This window comes from Oryzias latipes, chromosome 6 (genome assembly GCF_053564925.1).
Source record: "Oryzias latipes strain Hd-rR chromosome 6, Olatipes_Hd-rR_3.1".
Taxonomy (NCBI): Eukaryota; Metazoa; Chordata; class Actinopteri; order Beloniformes; family Adrianichthyidae; genus Oryzias; species Oryzias latipes.
The window spans coordinates 24,976,729-24,993,565 of record NC_136242.1 but is presented as its reverse complement, the minus strand read 5'-3'; the positions used below and the strand labels follow the sequence as shown (position 1 = coordinate 24,993,565).

Here is a 16,837-nt window from a genome sequence, read left to right as displayed (position 1 = left end):
TTGAAAGAGGACATGTGCAACCATAAAAATTCACATGGCATTTATCTTTGTGTAGTCACAGTCTGGACGGCCCTGCAACACGACAAAGTTGTAGAAATGACTAATATTGCTCCTGCTGTACCCCAGTGTTATTCAGTTGGTGCATTAAAACTCAGCTCAAAGCAACAGTGGGATATTATAATCACTTAACCTTTTTTTTTGTTTAGTTTTGAAGAACAACTCTGATGAAAATCCCTTTTTTTGTGTTTTTAACATTTCCTCTCATGATCGTGTATAAAGAAAATTGAGCTTAAGATTTTATATCTTTATTCAAATAATTGTGAATCAGGAGCAAACAAAATACGCCATTGGAGAAAGTTTGTCTCTGTGATGCAGAAGCTACATTTGGCAGGTCACAAGCTCCCTGCTCTGCTTCATTGTGATGCATCTGCTTGTAGACAAATAGATCCAATTATGTCTTTGTTTTCCTCGTCTGAACTGATATCTGGCTCAAAACAGTTTGGACGGTTTTCCCAGGTGAACAGAATGACTTACTACAAAGAGAAAAGGCTGAAATGGTCATAGTCCTAACTTGCCGTTCTCTTTTCTCTTTCCTGACTACCTCAGGTGCTGCGTGGTGCTCAGCTGATCGCTGTTGCGTCTGCGGATGGAGCAGCCACTGCAGTGGAAGGCTCCGCCCTCCCGCCTGATATCCAAGTGCAGTACGTCCAACTGGCACCTGTAACAGATCACGCTGCAGCTGTCCAGGTAAACCCTCTCTTTTCACATGTCACACTGTAGTACACTCACTGAAAGGAAAACAAAAAACACAAAGAAACATCAGCCCTCCACTAAACACAAAGTGTTACTGCGATGTGTTCCAGCTGCCAAATATGAAAGCAACTATCGGTAGTAATGGGAATCTACTTTACACATTTGTTCTCTGGCCAGCCTATAATAGAGGGCTAAAGTAAAAGCATATCAGTAATCATGTCAATCAGATTAAGTTATGCACCATAATCTGACTGGAAGAAAATCTACACTGAAATGCTTTCACTTCTTTTTGGTTTTATGGTGTAAAAAGTTGCAACTGATTCACTGTTGATACTTCCAAAAATGCATAGCATCATTGGTGTGAATATTAAATGTAAAGATCTAAACCAAATTTGATGATAATACTTCAAACATGTTTTCTCATCCTAATATGTTTGATTTAAAAAAAAAAATTATTATATTACTAAATGATAATGATGAGATTACTCTTTTTGTCTTCTTATCTGTATAAGTGATCTTTCATTATGATTTGTGTCAAAACTTCAAATATTTTACAAAGGTATTAGAAGACAACAAAACAAAAGTCTTTGCCTTTTCAGTTTGACGGTTCTTAATTTACATTTGTCTAAGTTATTGAACTGTCTGAGATGAGCATTGTCCTTTTCATTGCGTTCTTTGGGTGTGATTCACCGAAAAATGACGATGATCGTGTTTAATTATTCTTTGTTTTTTTTGCAATCAACTGTTTGTTTACTCAACTGATTAGTTTGAAGGGAATTTTTGGTTTGAAAAGATCTCATTTAGTGCTTGGAGTTTGATTGTACACAGAGCTCAGCAAAGTCAACAAAGCTGACGTAGGTTTGATCAGTCACTGCCGTACGGTTCAGAGCAGATGGAGTTCAGTACGGCTATTTGGTTTGGGTTGCTGGGACAATAGATAGAAATAGCAACAATGGGTAACAATGAACAACAACATAAAAGCAATGTTGGAAAAACCAGACCCCAAAACTGCATCTAGTCTGCTTTAACCACTTAAAACCTCTCCAAGGAAGTTTAAATGGTAAAAAAATAAAGAAATAAAAAGTTAAAAAAAAAAAACAAGACCCAGGAAGAAACATGCTCATGCTACCTGGTGCAGTGTTTTCCTTTAACAAATATAGCTTTTAAACTCGCTTCTACCATTTACTGTCTGTCAGGTCAAAGTTTACAGAAAGGTCAGTGCTGATCTTGTTTCACTCTTTTGGAATCATATCTTACAAAGAGACCTGTTCTCATCAGTTTCCAGACATGTGGTAGCATTTAAACAAATCCTTGAAACATTACTGGGTCCAATCTATTTATTTGGTTCGGCATTTCCCTTTCTTTTTTATTTAATTGTTTCCATTACCAGATTAAGTAGGGGCTAGCACAAAGGGATATCTTTTGCTTTCCAACAAGCATTTTTTGCGAGCTCTGGGTGCTCTTAGGCTTCACTTATCATTAGTTTGAGCCATAAAATTTAAATCCACATTTTTCAATAAAAGTTACTAATTTATTTCACTGAAGGTCGTAACAAATGTGTGGTTTGAGACTGGGCAGATAGAGAAATGTTTTTTTTTTTTGTACTCCTACTGATTTTAGACATTTTCAGCATAAAGGCAGCACCAATAAAGCTCCTATGAAGAATAAAAAGCACATTCTTGCACGCTACCAACAGTGTTCACCTGCTTGTCTGTATGACAGTTGCTTAAAAGTGAACGTCAAATTCTCAGATAATAATTTTTATTTTCCTTTAACGTTTTTTTAAGCCCTGCTACACCCACTGAAGAAAATACGTTTAGAAGGGAAGGCTGGTAGGAAAATTCTAATGGCCGAGCATTCCACTGGTATTTAAACGCAGAACTTACGGACGAATTTGTGAGACGTGAAAACAGTCTCACGGTAGATCCGTGCGTAACTTTGGCTTGGTGTGTGCGTAACAAGGAATTCGTGCATGTTTTTCAAAGATGTGTGTGTGTAAGTAGTTTCAAGCTGTTGTAATCTTAATTTGTGCATACGTAAATTGCATTTTGTATTTTTTTCATTTTATATAATTTTAACTTATACACAAAACGTATTATGTGAGTAACAAATCACGCACAAATCCAAATTTATGCATAAATCCTAATTTACGCACACACAAAGCAAGAATATGCATACACAAATCCTAATTTACGCACAAATCAAGAATTACGCACGCACAAATCCGACTGAGTCTAATTTCTCTCCATATTGATCTATTGTAAAAGTGTTCCTTTTATAATAGAGGTCTTTAGAGGTCAATAGAGGTCTTTTAATTACAATTATGCCATTCTTAGCCAAAATCAGTAAACCTGTGTTGTTTTCTAGGACATCATTTCTGCAGAGCGGCAGTAGCTAAGCAGAAATTTCTTTTTGAGTTGTTGGTGGGACTGTTGGCGCGGAGTAAGCCCCCCCCGTTCCCGTCAACTATCTGTTTACACAGTCTCTTGCTAGCCCTTCACGACCTCAACCTAACATTACCGGTGAAAGAAAAATGGCGAGCAATATTGGAGCCATCCAGCTGTTCAAAGACGTACATCGATCTATTTGTCTGCAGGTGGATGCATCAGAATGCAGCGGGCTTGTCGCCTGCCAATTGTAGCTTCTAGGTCACAACTACAAGCTTCTTCCTTCTGCGTTGTTTTCGTCTGTTGCTAATTTACAACGATTTGAATAAAGAAATACTCAGAAATGCAAAGGAGGACATTTTCTATATGTCCTCCATCATCAAAAAAACGTTTCCAGGACATGTTAAAAACTCTAAAAACACAACTGGGGGTTTTTAACATTTCTTAATAATAGATTAGCTGTAATTTTATTTTCAAAATTGATTTAAAACCAGTTCCAACCCAATTCCGATTCCAAAATCTTGGCAGTTACTTGTAACAAATGACAAAAATTGTCTTTTATATCGATTCTAATCAATGCACTAACTTTTACTCTTTTTCTTTTTTTTCCTCCTAGCTTTTTCAACCAAAATCAATATTTGCTTTGCAACGTTGCGATTGAATTCCTACAGAAAAGCCTGATGTTTACTTGGCTTCCGTTAAGCCAACGTTTGCTTGATTGTTGGATTGTTCTTTTAGCCGGGTCCAGCTGTTCTCCATTCAGAGCTGTTGTGTAGTGACAGCATGCTGGGCTGCAGGGAGGGTTACATGCTGCAGGTGTCTTTGAAGGAACCTCTGGCATGTATTTCAGGAAGGAGTGAGTCATTCTTCATAGTCATCATCTGAGTCACAAACCTCTCTTTCTTAGGTTTTTTAGCTGCACAAACTCACTGTGTCATCAACCATGAGGGAAGTCTATTTAAACACAATGAGTTGTTTTTTTTGTCAAGCTTTTCTCTGCCTCGTTTCTTCCCCACATTCTTTCATCTTTAGTTTTGTCTCAGTTGTACACATGGACTAAGTGAAATGCTTCACAATAACCACGCATGTTTTAAGCACAACTAATTAATTAGTTTTTTGTTGTGCTACTTTTTTGCTGATGATCTACTAGTCTATTGTCCCAAGAGGGCAGCCATGCTTTTATTAGCTAAAGTTTCATTTTTATGGAATAAATCATTTCTGTTTTGGTTTTATTCAGAATGGTTTGGTCATTTTTACAACAACAGTGCTCAGTCTTTGAGGAAAAATTGAAGAAACCTTAGTGTTTTTTTCTTAAACAACCAACAAGTTCATGTGTTTTAGCGAAAATATTTTTGAGGGTGTGAGTCTTTGGATGTTACTGCTTTTTCCTAGGTACTCTTGAGGCACTGATAGCGCAGCAATGACTAAAACTGGTTTAAAGGAAAGACTGAAAGACCTTGGAATGATGATCCTAATAAAAATTGGACATACTTTCTTTTTCAGTACAGTTCATTATAAGAGAATCAATCATGTTAGACTATTTGAGCTGATAATTGCCTCAGATACGCATGGGAACTTTGAAAAATTGCGTTTGTCACATTTAATGGTGAGTTCAAGAGAGAAGGTTTGATGATTTCTCTATTTTCCTTTCATGGTCCTCTTTGCAGGCTGCTGAGTTGGCCCCCGCCCTGCAGGCTGACATCGAGGTGAAAGAGGCCATCCAAGGTGCCATCCATGGAGGCAGCGGCGAGGTTGTCCAGATTGTCACCTCTGTTGCCACCTGAGATCTTATTGTGTTCGAATCTTATCTCTTCCTTTCAGTTTGGTTTGATAAACTTCTAAACAGTCCGACAAGCACACAACTTCAAAAGTCTGAAGAAATATTAAAGGTCACTGATGAAACGGAGGGATAACTTTTATTTTTTTTATTTTTTTTTGTTTTGTTTGATTTTCCTGGCAAATGTCTCACTTCATTGCCAGACAGATTTTGCAGTGTGGGAATATTCACAGATCTTTAAAAGACTTTTGTGCTCCATCATCATGAAAAAGGTCTTTCTGCGCTGCAAAAAACGTATCTTTATGCGGAGCGTCGTCCTGCCTCAACATCAGCTCCAATTCTTCTGCACATGGAGATATTTGTACTAAATCTGTACAGAAACTTGCACTGGAAAGTGGATTTAGAGAAGAAATGCTAACCTCCGTTGTTTTTAAGAGAGTTCTTTTTGTTACAACAGCTCAGTCCATAATTTGTCTCCCAGCTATTAGCTTAACCCTCTTTTACTGTGTTCAGCTTGTTTACATAGTTGTTCAGTCCCACAGTTTAGTTTGTTTTATTTATGTAATTGCAAGATGATATGAATTGAATGTGGAAAGCTTTAACTTCAGAAGGGCACGAATTAAAGAGATGGTGCCAGTGGTAGGCAGAACTAGATGCTTTTCGGCGGACAAAAAACCCCTAAAAGATGTTCGTCTCCTCCAATTTTGCCTGTGTGACTGATCCGTTCGTGTGAATAAACATGTTTGTGGTTACCATAAAAGGGTGCTTTTATTTTAGTTCTCAAAAAAGAGGATTTATGACTGTCTGAAACGATCATTTCTATTTGAGGCTGTGGAGGTTGTTAAAACAATCATACAAACTTGCTACTGGGCTGTCAGCAAAAGGGAAAAATAAAAGCCAAACTTTTGGGGCTTGTAATCAATCTTTTTGCTTTTAAACCCCATCGTGTTCGAAACGTTTTTCTTTTTACTTCTATGGACCGGAGGCATGTCGTGCGAGAGTAATGCTTCATTAACAATGGGTTTCAGAGAAGTCAGAAAAAAGATAAGCATGACACTGACTGAGACACCCTGAGAATGGATGTGTTGGGTTGGATGTTTTTCCCATGCTCAAAGTGATGTAATAGTGTATTTTGTAGTGAAGATAACAACCAGGCAACAAAAAAAAAACTTGATAAATCAACATCCACGGTCTTGGCCGCTTCTTCTTGTTTCCTTTAAGTCTGTCATTGCTGTTTCTGACTCCTTTTAAACAGGCTCTTCTTGTTGTAAATTTGTCTCACTGGGCTTCCGATGTTTATTTTTTTAAACTCTTTGAACTTGCGTTAACCTTTTTTTTTATTTTCCTTGCTTGACCTACAAAAAACTATTTTCTCCCACTTAAAATGCTCATCAGTTCTGGGTTGTAAAATGTATTTACTCTCTTATGATTTCCGATGTTATCACCCTTCCAGTGAGCCTCTTACATGTGTAGAAATTTAGAAGGGAAAGGACCGTATCATTCACTTCTACAAATATGAGCTCCACCCAAAAGGGGGATTTGTCACTATGGCAACATGCCGTTTTTTTGCTCAGTATTGGGATTTCACCAAAAAATCCTTCGACGTAATCTGTTGATCACTTACATAAACTGTTACAGTTGGAACAATCTGTCCTTACTGGAATCTTCTGAACTTACTTGAATCACTATATTTAATAAAACTCCTGACGTTTTTGCTTTTTTGTGTAATGCTCAGCCTCAGTTGTAAACTTACTCCCTATAAAGAAATGGATAAATTATGTAAAACTCTTTTTTTGTAAGAGCCGTGGACACTGTAAAACTCAAACAAACATTTTTATATAAAATATTAAAGTTGTTAGGTATGCTATGTTGCAGAAAGAGGGAAAATTCCTTGGAGGTAAAATAACAATTCCAAAAAAGATGAGAAGTTGCTTCATTGTCCAGACTGCAGAAGGTTCTGTGTTTATGTGGAGGCGATACTTTGCTTGGTAGCTTCTGTTAAGATGTCCAAAGCAGACATCCCCGGGTTTGTTGGTGTTTGAATATTTTGAAGACATTGTCCAAACTTTTGTCCAGGCAATGTCTGGGGCACATATTCTCCAATAAATCTGGTCGAGAAGAATCTGACGACAGAACACAAATCAGACACTAGTGATTGTTAAGCTACAGGTAAGTCTTTGTAGATCCAGAAAGTATGTAAAGACTCCGTTATTAGGGAAGGTCATCATAGAACTGCACATTAGGGCAGGAAAGTCATAGTACTGTGATGTCTTGTTAAAAATATCATTTATCCAAAAATAATCCATTTTATTGTAAGGTAGGGGACCAGATCTGGTCCTCAAGCTGTATGTTGCCCACATTTGTAGTGTGTTCACTCTCTTTCCAGCACCATATAAAATGTTTTAAAAATCTTTTTCTGCTATACGGTGGTTCGATCCATGCCGACTGAACTTGGGGTGAATTTCTTTTTTTCAGACCTCCAAGAAGGGCTGTGGCTATTTAAAAGTTCCACTCCTGCCATCTTTTAATCTATTTTAAAAGCCTTCCCAATGGTCTATTAATTATGATTATGCCATTTTTAGGGGGGAAAAAAACTGTCGGTTTCTAAAACGGTTTCTCAGGGGAGGCAGGAGTTCATTAGAAATTTGCCACCGACATTTGGGCCTTTGATCGTCTTTAATTCAATTCAATTTTATTTATATAGCCCAATATTACAGCAATAGTCGTCTCCATGGGCTTTCTTCTGTAAAGATGATCTATGAATCCACAGCTTTTCCTGCCTGCATTTATTTTCAGCAAGGAAATAAATGCAATTCAATCTTTTCCAGGTCAGAGATTCTATTTTTAATTTTGGACTTAAGAAATTGTGTAGTTCAACTGGTTTAAGTATCTTAAACCTAAAAAAAGAGCTCAAAACTAACAATCCCTCTTGTTCAGTCTAATTCAAAGCTATTTGTTGTATTTTCTTACAGCACACATGCAGACAAAACTTGACTGCATTTGCCAGAAGTTCAAGATGAAAACTTGCATCCCAAATTAGAATTATTCATGTTATGACATATTTTATTTACAGGCTGATAACGTACCACAGCTGCTTTTTATTGGGATTTTTTTCCCATCGTAAGACTGATATGGTAATTGAGTACATTTATTTTAAAACGGCAATAAGCTACCTAAACAGAACAAAAAACCCAATCTGTATTTTGCTTGGCAACTTGCCACTTGTTATTAAAATTGGCTGCTCTGTCCAATTCCCAATGCAATCCTGAAATTGAATGACAAATTAATTTGTGTGGGTGGAATTAAGTCTGTTGCTCTAATGGCTTCAGTGCCGTGCTGCTTGTTAAAATCTGTAGAGATTTGCTCAAGAGCAATAACCGTCTTGAAATAATTCCTGTCGAACAGTAATATTTCCAGTCAACTTGAAGTCTCAGGCACTGTACTGGCTAGTGACTACAGGCCAGTCAGGGCCAAGATTTGTATTAAGTAAGAGATGCTCTGTCCTCCACAGAATGCCAGGAGTTCCTTCAAAATAATATTACTCAACCAAAAATAAAGAATTGTCATCTAATGATTTACTTATAAACCCACTAATAAATATTGTGTTTTTAACATGATCTTGTAGCATTTTTCCTCATGCTATAGGACATATTTTAAGACAATTGAGATATTTCTGTGGGGGTGGGTGTAATCTGTGCCAATGGTCCCACCCACAACTCAGAGACAACATTCTAATGTCCTAAAAAAACAACGTAGGCTTTTGGATTTTAGCTAAAAACTATAATCATTATTAAAAGACCACTGGGAAGGCTTTTAATATTGATCTAACTAAAGATGATTGGAGTGGGAATTTAGGTCAACATTTAAAACAGGAACAGGTGCTGCTCAAACTCTACAAATGAGATTTACTGTCTGAAAATTCTTCAGTTCATCTTATTTCTGAAGCTCTAAATTACAAGCCAAACATCATGCCGTGTGGTTCACTCACTGCTTCTCCTCATCAGCTGGTTCTGGTTGAGGTAATCCCTGTCTTATCAGATGCACCTGTGAGATGCTCTTTATACACAGCCTGTTTCTGTCAGATTGTTTCAGTAAATTATCAATCAAACCAAGCTGGGTTCTTTCTCACCAGTCTACCTGTTTCTGCCCTAAACAAGTTTCTGCCCCACACTTTGACTTTTGGATTAAGGATTGGATTAATGCCTCTTTGGATGTATGTTTGTTATGACCCCCTGGCATATTTTTTGGATCCTGCCGTCCTGCACTGGCATAAGTTCCACCTCTGCATGTCATCAGTCTCCTGCTCAGACATCATCCTCATGCTCACTGGATTCACCTCTGTCAAGAATCCCCTTCATTGACTGTTGTTCCTAGTGGTAAGGCCTAATTCCATCTCTTATAGAACTACATGCACACTGGGAATTAGATGTGTGTTTAGTCCTTGGTGTTTACAGTGGACATGCAGGGAGGGGCTTCTTCTTCTTCTTTTTTTTTTTCCACTGTTTGTCAGTGCATGTCTGCACCTCCAGTTGAAAGAGGCTTGGTGCAAAATGTTGACGTGGTGCAAATGTAGTGATTTGGGTACATAATGGAAATGGTTCAGTTCAATGCTAGCGTCCTTGTAATGGTGGATATGGATTACCATCATGTCAGGAGAGTGGGCCTGGTTTATCTTTATTCGACCTGCAAAAAACGGACGTCGTCAGGCTCATCGCTGTGTCTGAGTTCACCAGCTAAACCAAATCCATACATCACTACCAAATCGGAGTCCCTAATTTTGACCTGGTTTAACAGTCAGTATGTTGTCCATCGCCACAGGTTTTGTACGTTGAGCCTGAAAATGGTTGTAGAAACTTGCGTAGTTACACGTGAAGACGAAAGTTTTGAACGCAGAAGCCTGAAATGCGTTTACGCAGAATTTTCATTGGAAGTGGCCGCTTGAACATGCACTGTCGAGGGCGCTGTGAACGCAGCTTTTGAAATTCACTACTTGCTTTCTGCCGAGTTTGTCTTTTCTGGAGCTTTAGCACCAGAACATAACAAGCCAAACAAAAAAAACAAATGGTGCCCTATATCAGGGTCAGCCTACCGCCAGTCTTACCATGAGGCTTTGCCCCGCCCACCATAGCAACCATAGACCAATCAAATCATTTTTTACATGTCAAGTACTATGGCAACAGTTTGAATTTATTTGCATTCATTGCCTGTTAAGTTTTAAAGAGCTGAGATTTTATCTGATGGCCCAACTTAGTTATCTTTTTATTTTTCTTCCAAATAATTCAAGAATTATTAATGACATAATTAATGAGATTTCATTTTTGTATAGACAGAAATACAAAATGAAGTAATTAAAAAAAGGATTTACAAGTTATATTGAATAACAAATGAATTTAAATTACAGAACAAAATATAATGGCCCATTTTAACTGTTGATCGGTGTTGTGCAATAAAATTACTCCAACAGTTTTGCCTAAAATCTACAGTACTTAAGTCATTTCTGCCCACCTTTAACACTTAAACTGTTTTCAGAAGGAATAGCATCAATCTGCTGTTCCGGTTGCTGGATCAATTACCAGCCTTAACAATGGATTCGTGCGTCTTTGGCACACCGCGTAACCCTCCGCTGCGCTCCTCTCTTTTGGATCAAAGCCTCCGCTGACTACATGGAAGTGGGCTGAGGAACATCACACATGAAAAGTTTGCTTGTGCAGCTTTGATAATCCACGCAGACAGCGGAGGGAATCCCTCGCCTTGTCAAAAGTTGTAAAAACTCAGAGGAGGGCGCGCGGTGTCCAGCTGCGGCAGCCTGGATGAGGAGGAGGAGGAGGTGCTGCTTCAGTTTGGGGACCAGATGTGAGAGAAGAGGGGTACAGTGTTGCAGACAGCGGTCCAAAACGGTTCTTTAAAGGCAAACCGGGATGTGACGGCTCAGACTCGGGCGAATCCGGCAGCGTTGATCGTCTGTGCGTGGTGAGTGGGAGACTCTTTGAATCATTCATTGAAATGTTTTATTGGTTGGATTCTTTCATTCAAAGGAGGACACAGCTTGGTTTACTTTTGCGTTTCTTTATGTCTTCCCCTTATTTTAGAAGCTTTCCTTGTAGTTTTATAAATCATTTGGGCAAACACACCTCACATGACTGTCTCTGCATCCAACAAGTGCACCACGTCATGGACTCCATTTACAAGAATAGGAAGTGTCAACACATAAACAAGCAAATATTTAGACCTTAATCTGGTTTTTGGCCACAAAGTATTTTTTTTCCCCCAAGAGGCTTTACTTTGAGGTTTTGCAACATGCAAAAATTATTTATTTCAAAGATATGAATATGTTTGGGTATGTGTGATAAGGAGGGATTGCGAGAAATCATGTCTGGGATGCTGGGAGGCCTAGACATTTTTATGGACCACAGCGGGATAAACATCTAATCTTCCTGGCAGACAGTAAGTGTAAGGCATTCAGTCAGTGTGTGGGTCAGTTGAAGCAAGCCACCTTACTTCAAATGTTGGGAAATATTTGTCAGATCCTTTATGGTACTGTCAAAATTTGTATAAAGATCTACTTTGAACCGATGTCCGTTCTTTCTGACGGACAGGGGTGAGGGATGAAATGACATTCTGATGTGTGCTTTCGTTCTGGACAAGCCGGAATAGTCTTTTGTTTGCAGACACATTAGAGACTTTGCAAGGTCGCCCAGTTTGGACCGAGGCCATCTCTTGATTCCATGGGAGACCGACAGCTTGTTTGTTAACGCCGGCAATTCTCACGTGATGAAAGGAAACTCCACAAGTATGATTCTTATTAAGGAGTTTAAATACTTGCAGAAAGAATTGGTTTTTCCTCCTCTTATCTTTGTTTTGGTTCCAAATATGATTATGCCAGATGTGGCATGCAGTGCAGTGCTTTGTTTGGAGCCATACATGGCTGATCTCTCAGAGCATGTTTTCCCCTGGTCCAGCCGTACCAGGAGGTCAGCCCAGGAAAACAGGAACTCCGAGGTCTCTGGATCTGCTGAACACCACTGTCTGACACTACATGGCCGTATTCACTCATGAACTCATCATTACTCCCACAGATCCAATTTGTGAGAGTCAGTCAGTGTTTGCTGCTAAGCAGTTAACACAACTTTAACGTTTGGGTATAATTAGCAGAGGCATCACTTCTTCTTTTTCTGAACTTGATTATTTACTCGCCTCCAGAACGAACAAGCTTTCGAGCAGAAGGGATCCTTGTTTGTTGCAAATGCAGAATCTGAAGTTAAATAATGTTTTAATCTTGGCATGAAACCAAAGTCAATGGAGACGAGAAATTCTTGGGTGAGGCTTTCACATCTGAGTTTTCACATTCATAGAAAGTCAAGATATGGAGCAATTATCACGATTTAGTCAGTCATGTGTGATTTAGATGATTGCCTCCAGTCCCAGCTCCTTCAATCTTGTGAAATAAAGTCAGATTATAATGGTGTTAAAGATCACACCAAGATAAAATTATTTAGTTTGGGGTAATCATCTATTGTAAAACCAACTTTGGCAGATTTGATAGAGGTATTTATGACAAGTTGTGAAGTAGAAAAGAGTTTAAAATTAAGAAATGTTCTTCACTTAACTTCCATTTTAAACCAATAATATCTATTTCAGAGACGTGCCTATAAAGTGGTTCTTGTTCTGTTTCACACAAACAGGCAGATGGTGAACTTTTTTGTTAATGCCATTTATCAGACTTCTCTATAAACTCATTCTGATTAATACAAACTGCAGAGGTAAAGAAACAAGTGAAATGTGATTATCCTTTGAATCAACAGGAAACGCACTGAGTACTAGGGTTTAGGAAATGGATGGATTTTCACCGCTTTTCCACACCTGCCCAAGTCCCCCACTCCTTTGTGCTCCACTGAATTGACAGTCACGGTGTCTTGGTCTTCTACAGGGCAGAGATGAGTCATGATGGCTAAAAAACACCGTTCATTTTTTTGGTGCCTCACACTTAATGTCTGCAAGGAAAATTGGATTACTAACCTCTAAAAAGTTGAGATGTTTTCTGTGTTAACAAACCCATTGACCTACTACAGAAGGAGTGATTCTATCCATCCATTTTTCTAACAGGTGCATCCCTTTCAGGGTCACAGGGCTTGTCTGTCTTATGTCTTAATATTAATTCCAGCTTCATTTAGGACGAGAAGCTTGTTAAAAAGTGAAGCTCAAATCCTCAACCTCTTTCATTTTTTTTAAAGGAAGGGTACAGGTTACAAGGCTTTTGCCAGCAGCGTCCATCAAGAGTGAGAAACATGTAGTCCATGTAAAAACAGAGGACAACAGTCTAAAAAAGCTTCTTGGCAAACTTTGGAATGTGAACCATTCAAACTCAAAATTCCTGTTTTATGGTGTCACAATTATCTTGTTGGTAATACCAAAACACTAGACAGATTAATGCACACTCACCATTTGCAGGCATGTATTAAGGATAGATGACTTCACATTTTCTGGATTTGTAAATCTTTCCTTTTATTGCCCAACATTGTTGCTTGAGTTCAGGTGTGATCCATGTTAATCCAAAATCCAACTTCTTAAAGTTATTATGTTATTATTTTTTTGAAGCAGTATTGATGTGCACCACTGTCGTGTTGTATGGCTGTGTGACCTGGTGTCCCAATTTATCCCATGTTATTTTGAGCCACATTGCATGAATTGTAAAGAGCGTGTACTTCTGAAATTCGTTGTAATGTGTCTGTGGGAGTGATTTTAAATAAAATAAATTAATTAATTGATAAATTACAGAATCTTCTCTGCCAACCTTCATTATCTGCAGTCAAAGGCTGTTTGGATGGTTTAATTCTGGAAAAACAAGACACTATTGTGTGGAATAATCATACAGTCACACAAGGCTGCCACCCCACTTTTATGTTACACTACAACAGTATGGCATCTCATTCTTCAGCTGCAAATCAGCCAACGTCGTTATTTTAATTATTATTTTGCAAACCACACACCCAAACTGATCCCACAAGTGGGTTTATCAGGGTTAAGGCCAGGACTGCTGGCTGCACATTTTATCTTTTTCATGTCTGAATGGAGTCTCTGATGACCCTTGCTCTTTGTCATCTTAAAAGAAAAGGTCTGGTCCCCAACTGTAGAGGTGAGATTATCAAAATTTATTGCAAAACCTCTACAATATACAGCCTTTAGGCACATTGGTCAGCCGTGGTGCAGTGGTAGAGCGGTCGACTTCTGATTACAATATTGCAGATTCGATTCCCGCCTTACCTCATGTGTCGAAGTGTCCTTAGGCAAGACACTGAACCCCACCTTGCAGCGGAGCCGCCACCCTGTGTGAATGTGTGTGCAAATGGGTGAATGGCTCTGTGACTGTAAAGCGCTTTAGGCCTTCGATGAAGGTAGAAAAAGCGCTACATAAGTAAACGCCATTAACCACATCGATCGAGATGAAACTACACATTAAGACACTGCTTACACCAAAAGATGTTGCTTTTTTGTTTTCTAGAACCTTTAAGTCTAATTTTCTTCCTATAATGATTATCTTTAACATTTTGATTTTTTTTTTCTATTGGCTTCTAGAAATCAAAGCTGATTGGCAACCCTAAGCCACTTCAATCATCTTTTGATCTAATTTTAAAAGGTTCCCAGTGGTCTTTTAATTATGAATTTGCTGTATTTTTTTTTTTTTTTTTTTTGCTAAAGAATGCACCATTAACACCTTAAGTGTTAATTGAAGGCAAGAATGACTTAATTACTGTGTTGTTTCCTAGGACATAGTTTCTGTAGAGTGGCAGTAGTTCATTAGTAATTTATATCTGAGTTTGGGTGGAACTGCTGGCACGGAGTAAGCCCACCCCCACATCCCGTCATACTCTCCTGGTAGCATATAGCCTTTCCCAGTCTCAACTTAACATTACAACAAAAATGGGGAGCAATGTCAGAGCTATCCAGCCATGCAATTTAGAGCCAGATGCCTGCTCCGATGAGGATATTGAAGACGCACATGGATCTATTTGTCTACAAGTGGGTGCATCAGTATGGAGTGGAGCAGGGAGCTTGTGGCCTGCTGATTGTAGCTTCTATTTCATAACTACAAAACCTGTTCCTGATTCACAACGATTTGGATAAAGAAATACTCAAAAAATGCACCAAAAATGCAATTTTTAGCTTAATTTTCTTTATGTCCTCTATCATGAGAAAGGCCACAAGAACAAGCTAAAAACACCAAAAACACGATTTTCATCAGAGTGGGTCCTTAAAGCTGGAAAGCACAGGAAATTGACTTTCAAGGCTTAATGGTTATTGGTGTGGTTTTGTCTTGGTTAAAGGCAAACTGGTTCAGATTTTTTGCATGATGTCAGTCTTAGAAAAAACCGTAATGAGAGGAATAGTGGTATAAAGTCAGGGTGCTCTACTGTCTCATTATGTTTGCAATCAGTGCAGAACTTTTTTTCTTAGCAAGAACGCATCACTCAGCTCGGCCTGATTCGACCTAGAAAATTAGGCGCATGTTGTTCTGCCCAGCTGTGTGCTGGCACAGCAGCGCTGTAATGCAAATGGACAGTGAGAGATAAGATCAGGAAATCCACAAAGGCCATGACTAATGTGAAGAAGTGAGTGTGGCTGGCAGCGGCTCTCCAAGTCCTCTGAGAAATCACATGTGAACTTGAAGGCTTAACGAAGTTCCACTCAGGAAACTCCAAACGGAACATAACGTCAGGTTCAGGGAGTGCACTGCAGGGGCAAAGGTCAGTGGGAATCTGTTGAATGTGTTCCTGCCTCAATGATGAACATAATGCCTTTGGACAGTTTGTGCATAGGGTACACCGGAGGAGAATAATTCAATTTTATTGTAATTATGTCACATTACCAGAGATTAGTGGGAAATTGTGACTTTTTTTGTTTTGGATCTATGCAGTCCTTTCTAGCTGTGGGAGCAGAGGTGGTGTTTTTTTGTTTGCACGCTTGCTTTTGTGAGTAAACAATAGTTTTCATTTTTTTTACTGACTCTCCACCATCTGGTTTGGCTCTTTGTGATCACATGATCAGTGGGTGAAGGAATTTGGTAACAACACTCACACTCTGTTGTGTTTCCATTACTTCACAGGACATTATACTGATTTATATTCATTTCCTGCTGCTCTTGTCTTACCATAAGTGCAAATTTTCTCCATGTAACTTTAACCAATCCTTTTGTGGTCTAACTTAGATCTTTGAGCCGAAATTTAGAGATTTGGAGACTTGGGACGTTTCCAACAGTTTGACATTTAAAAGAAATGTATGTGTTAAACACACGTTCTTAAATATCACTGATAAGATTTTTCCCTTTTTCTCCCCGTTTTATCAAAAACCCTTTAACTTGTAGAAAATGTTATTAAATTGCAAAACTTGTTTGAAATGCCCATAATTAGGTCACATCCCACAACAATGCAGGGCAGATGTTTTCTGACTCATGTTGACTCATCATGTTGAAGATATTTAACAATAATTCTGTGCACACAACCAGAACAAGCCTTGTTACGATCATTACTGATCTTTTTTTGTTCGAGTTTAGTGTTTAATTACTCGTTTCATTGTGGTACCTCAAAGAATCAGTATGGCTGGTTTTGCTGTGAATCAGTCAGTTTACCACAAGATCCCCAACATCAGTGTATTTATACAGGCCTGTCATAAACGGCACTACAGTAACTATATGATGATTTGGAGGTGGAAGGGGCTTAAATCTGTGCTTAGGTTGTTTGCTGAGCTCGGCTAGAAGAAAAACGATCTCAAAGCAGTAACTGTTTTTGAAAGGATTAACTGATGTCAGAGATGAAAATGAGGATTACACGGTGAGCTCCTTCCCTTTTGTTCTGGCTCAGAAACAGCTTGTCAAGCAGAGTGCTGCCTGAAGAAACTTTGACAGAAACATGACAGGATTTTAAAA

At 38.6% G+C, this 16,837-nt stretch overlaps 1 protein-coding gene across 2 annotated transcripts in view; it reads left to right on the top strand.

Annotated features, from left to right (window-relative positions):
- The window catches only part of banp (BTG3 associated nuclear protein), a 32,966-nt gene extending 27,289 nt beyond the window's left edge, over window positions 1-5,677 (top strand). For both annotated transcript variants that reach the window (XM_011476288.3, XM_078948893.1), the window contains exons 12-13: window positions 607-747; window positions 4,808-5,677. In XM_011476288.3, coding sequence (XP_011474590.1) covers window positions 607-747; window positions 4,808-4,924 — 258 coding nt within the window. In that variant the 3' untranslated portion in view covers window positions 4,925-5,677. The remainder of the gene's footprint in view (window positions 1-606; window positions 748-4,807) is intronic.
- Window positions 5,678-16,837: the final 11,160 nt, after the last annotated feature.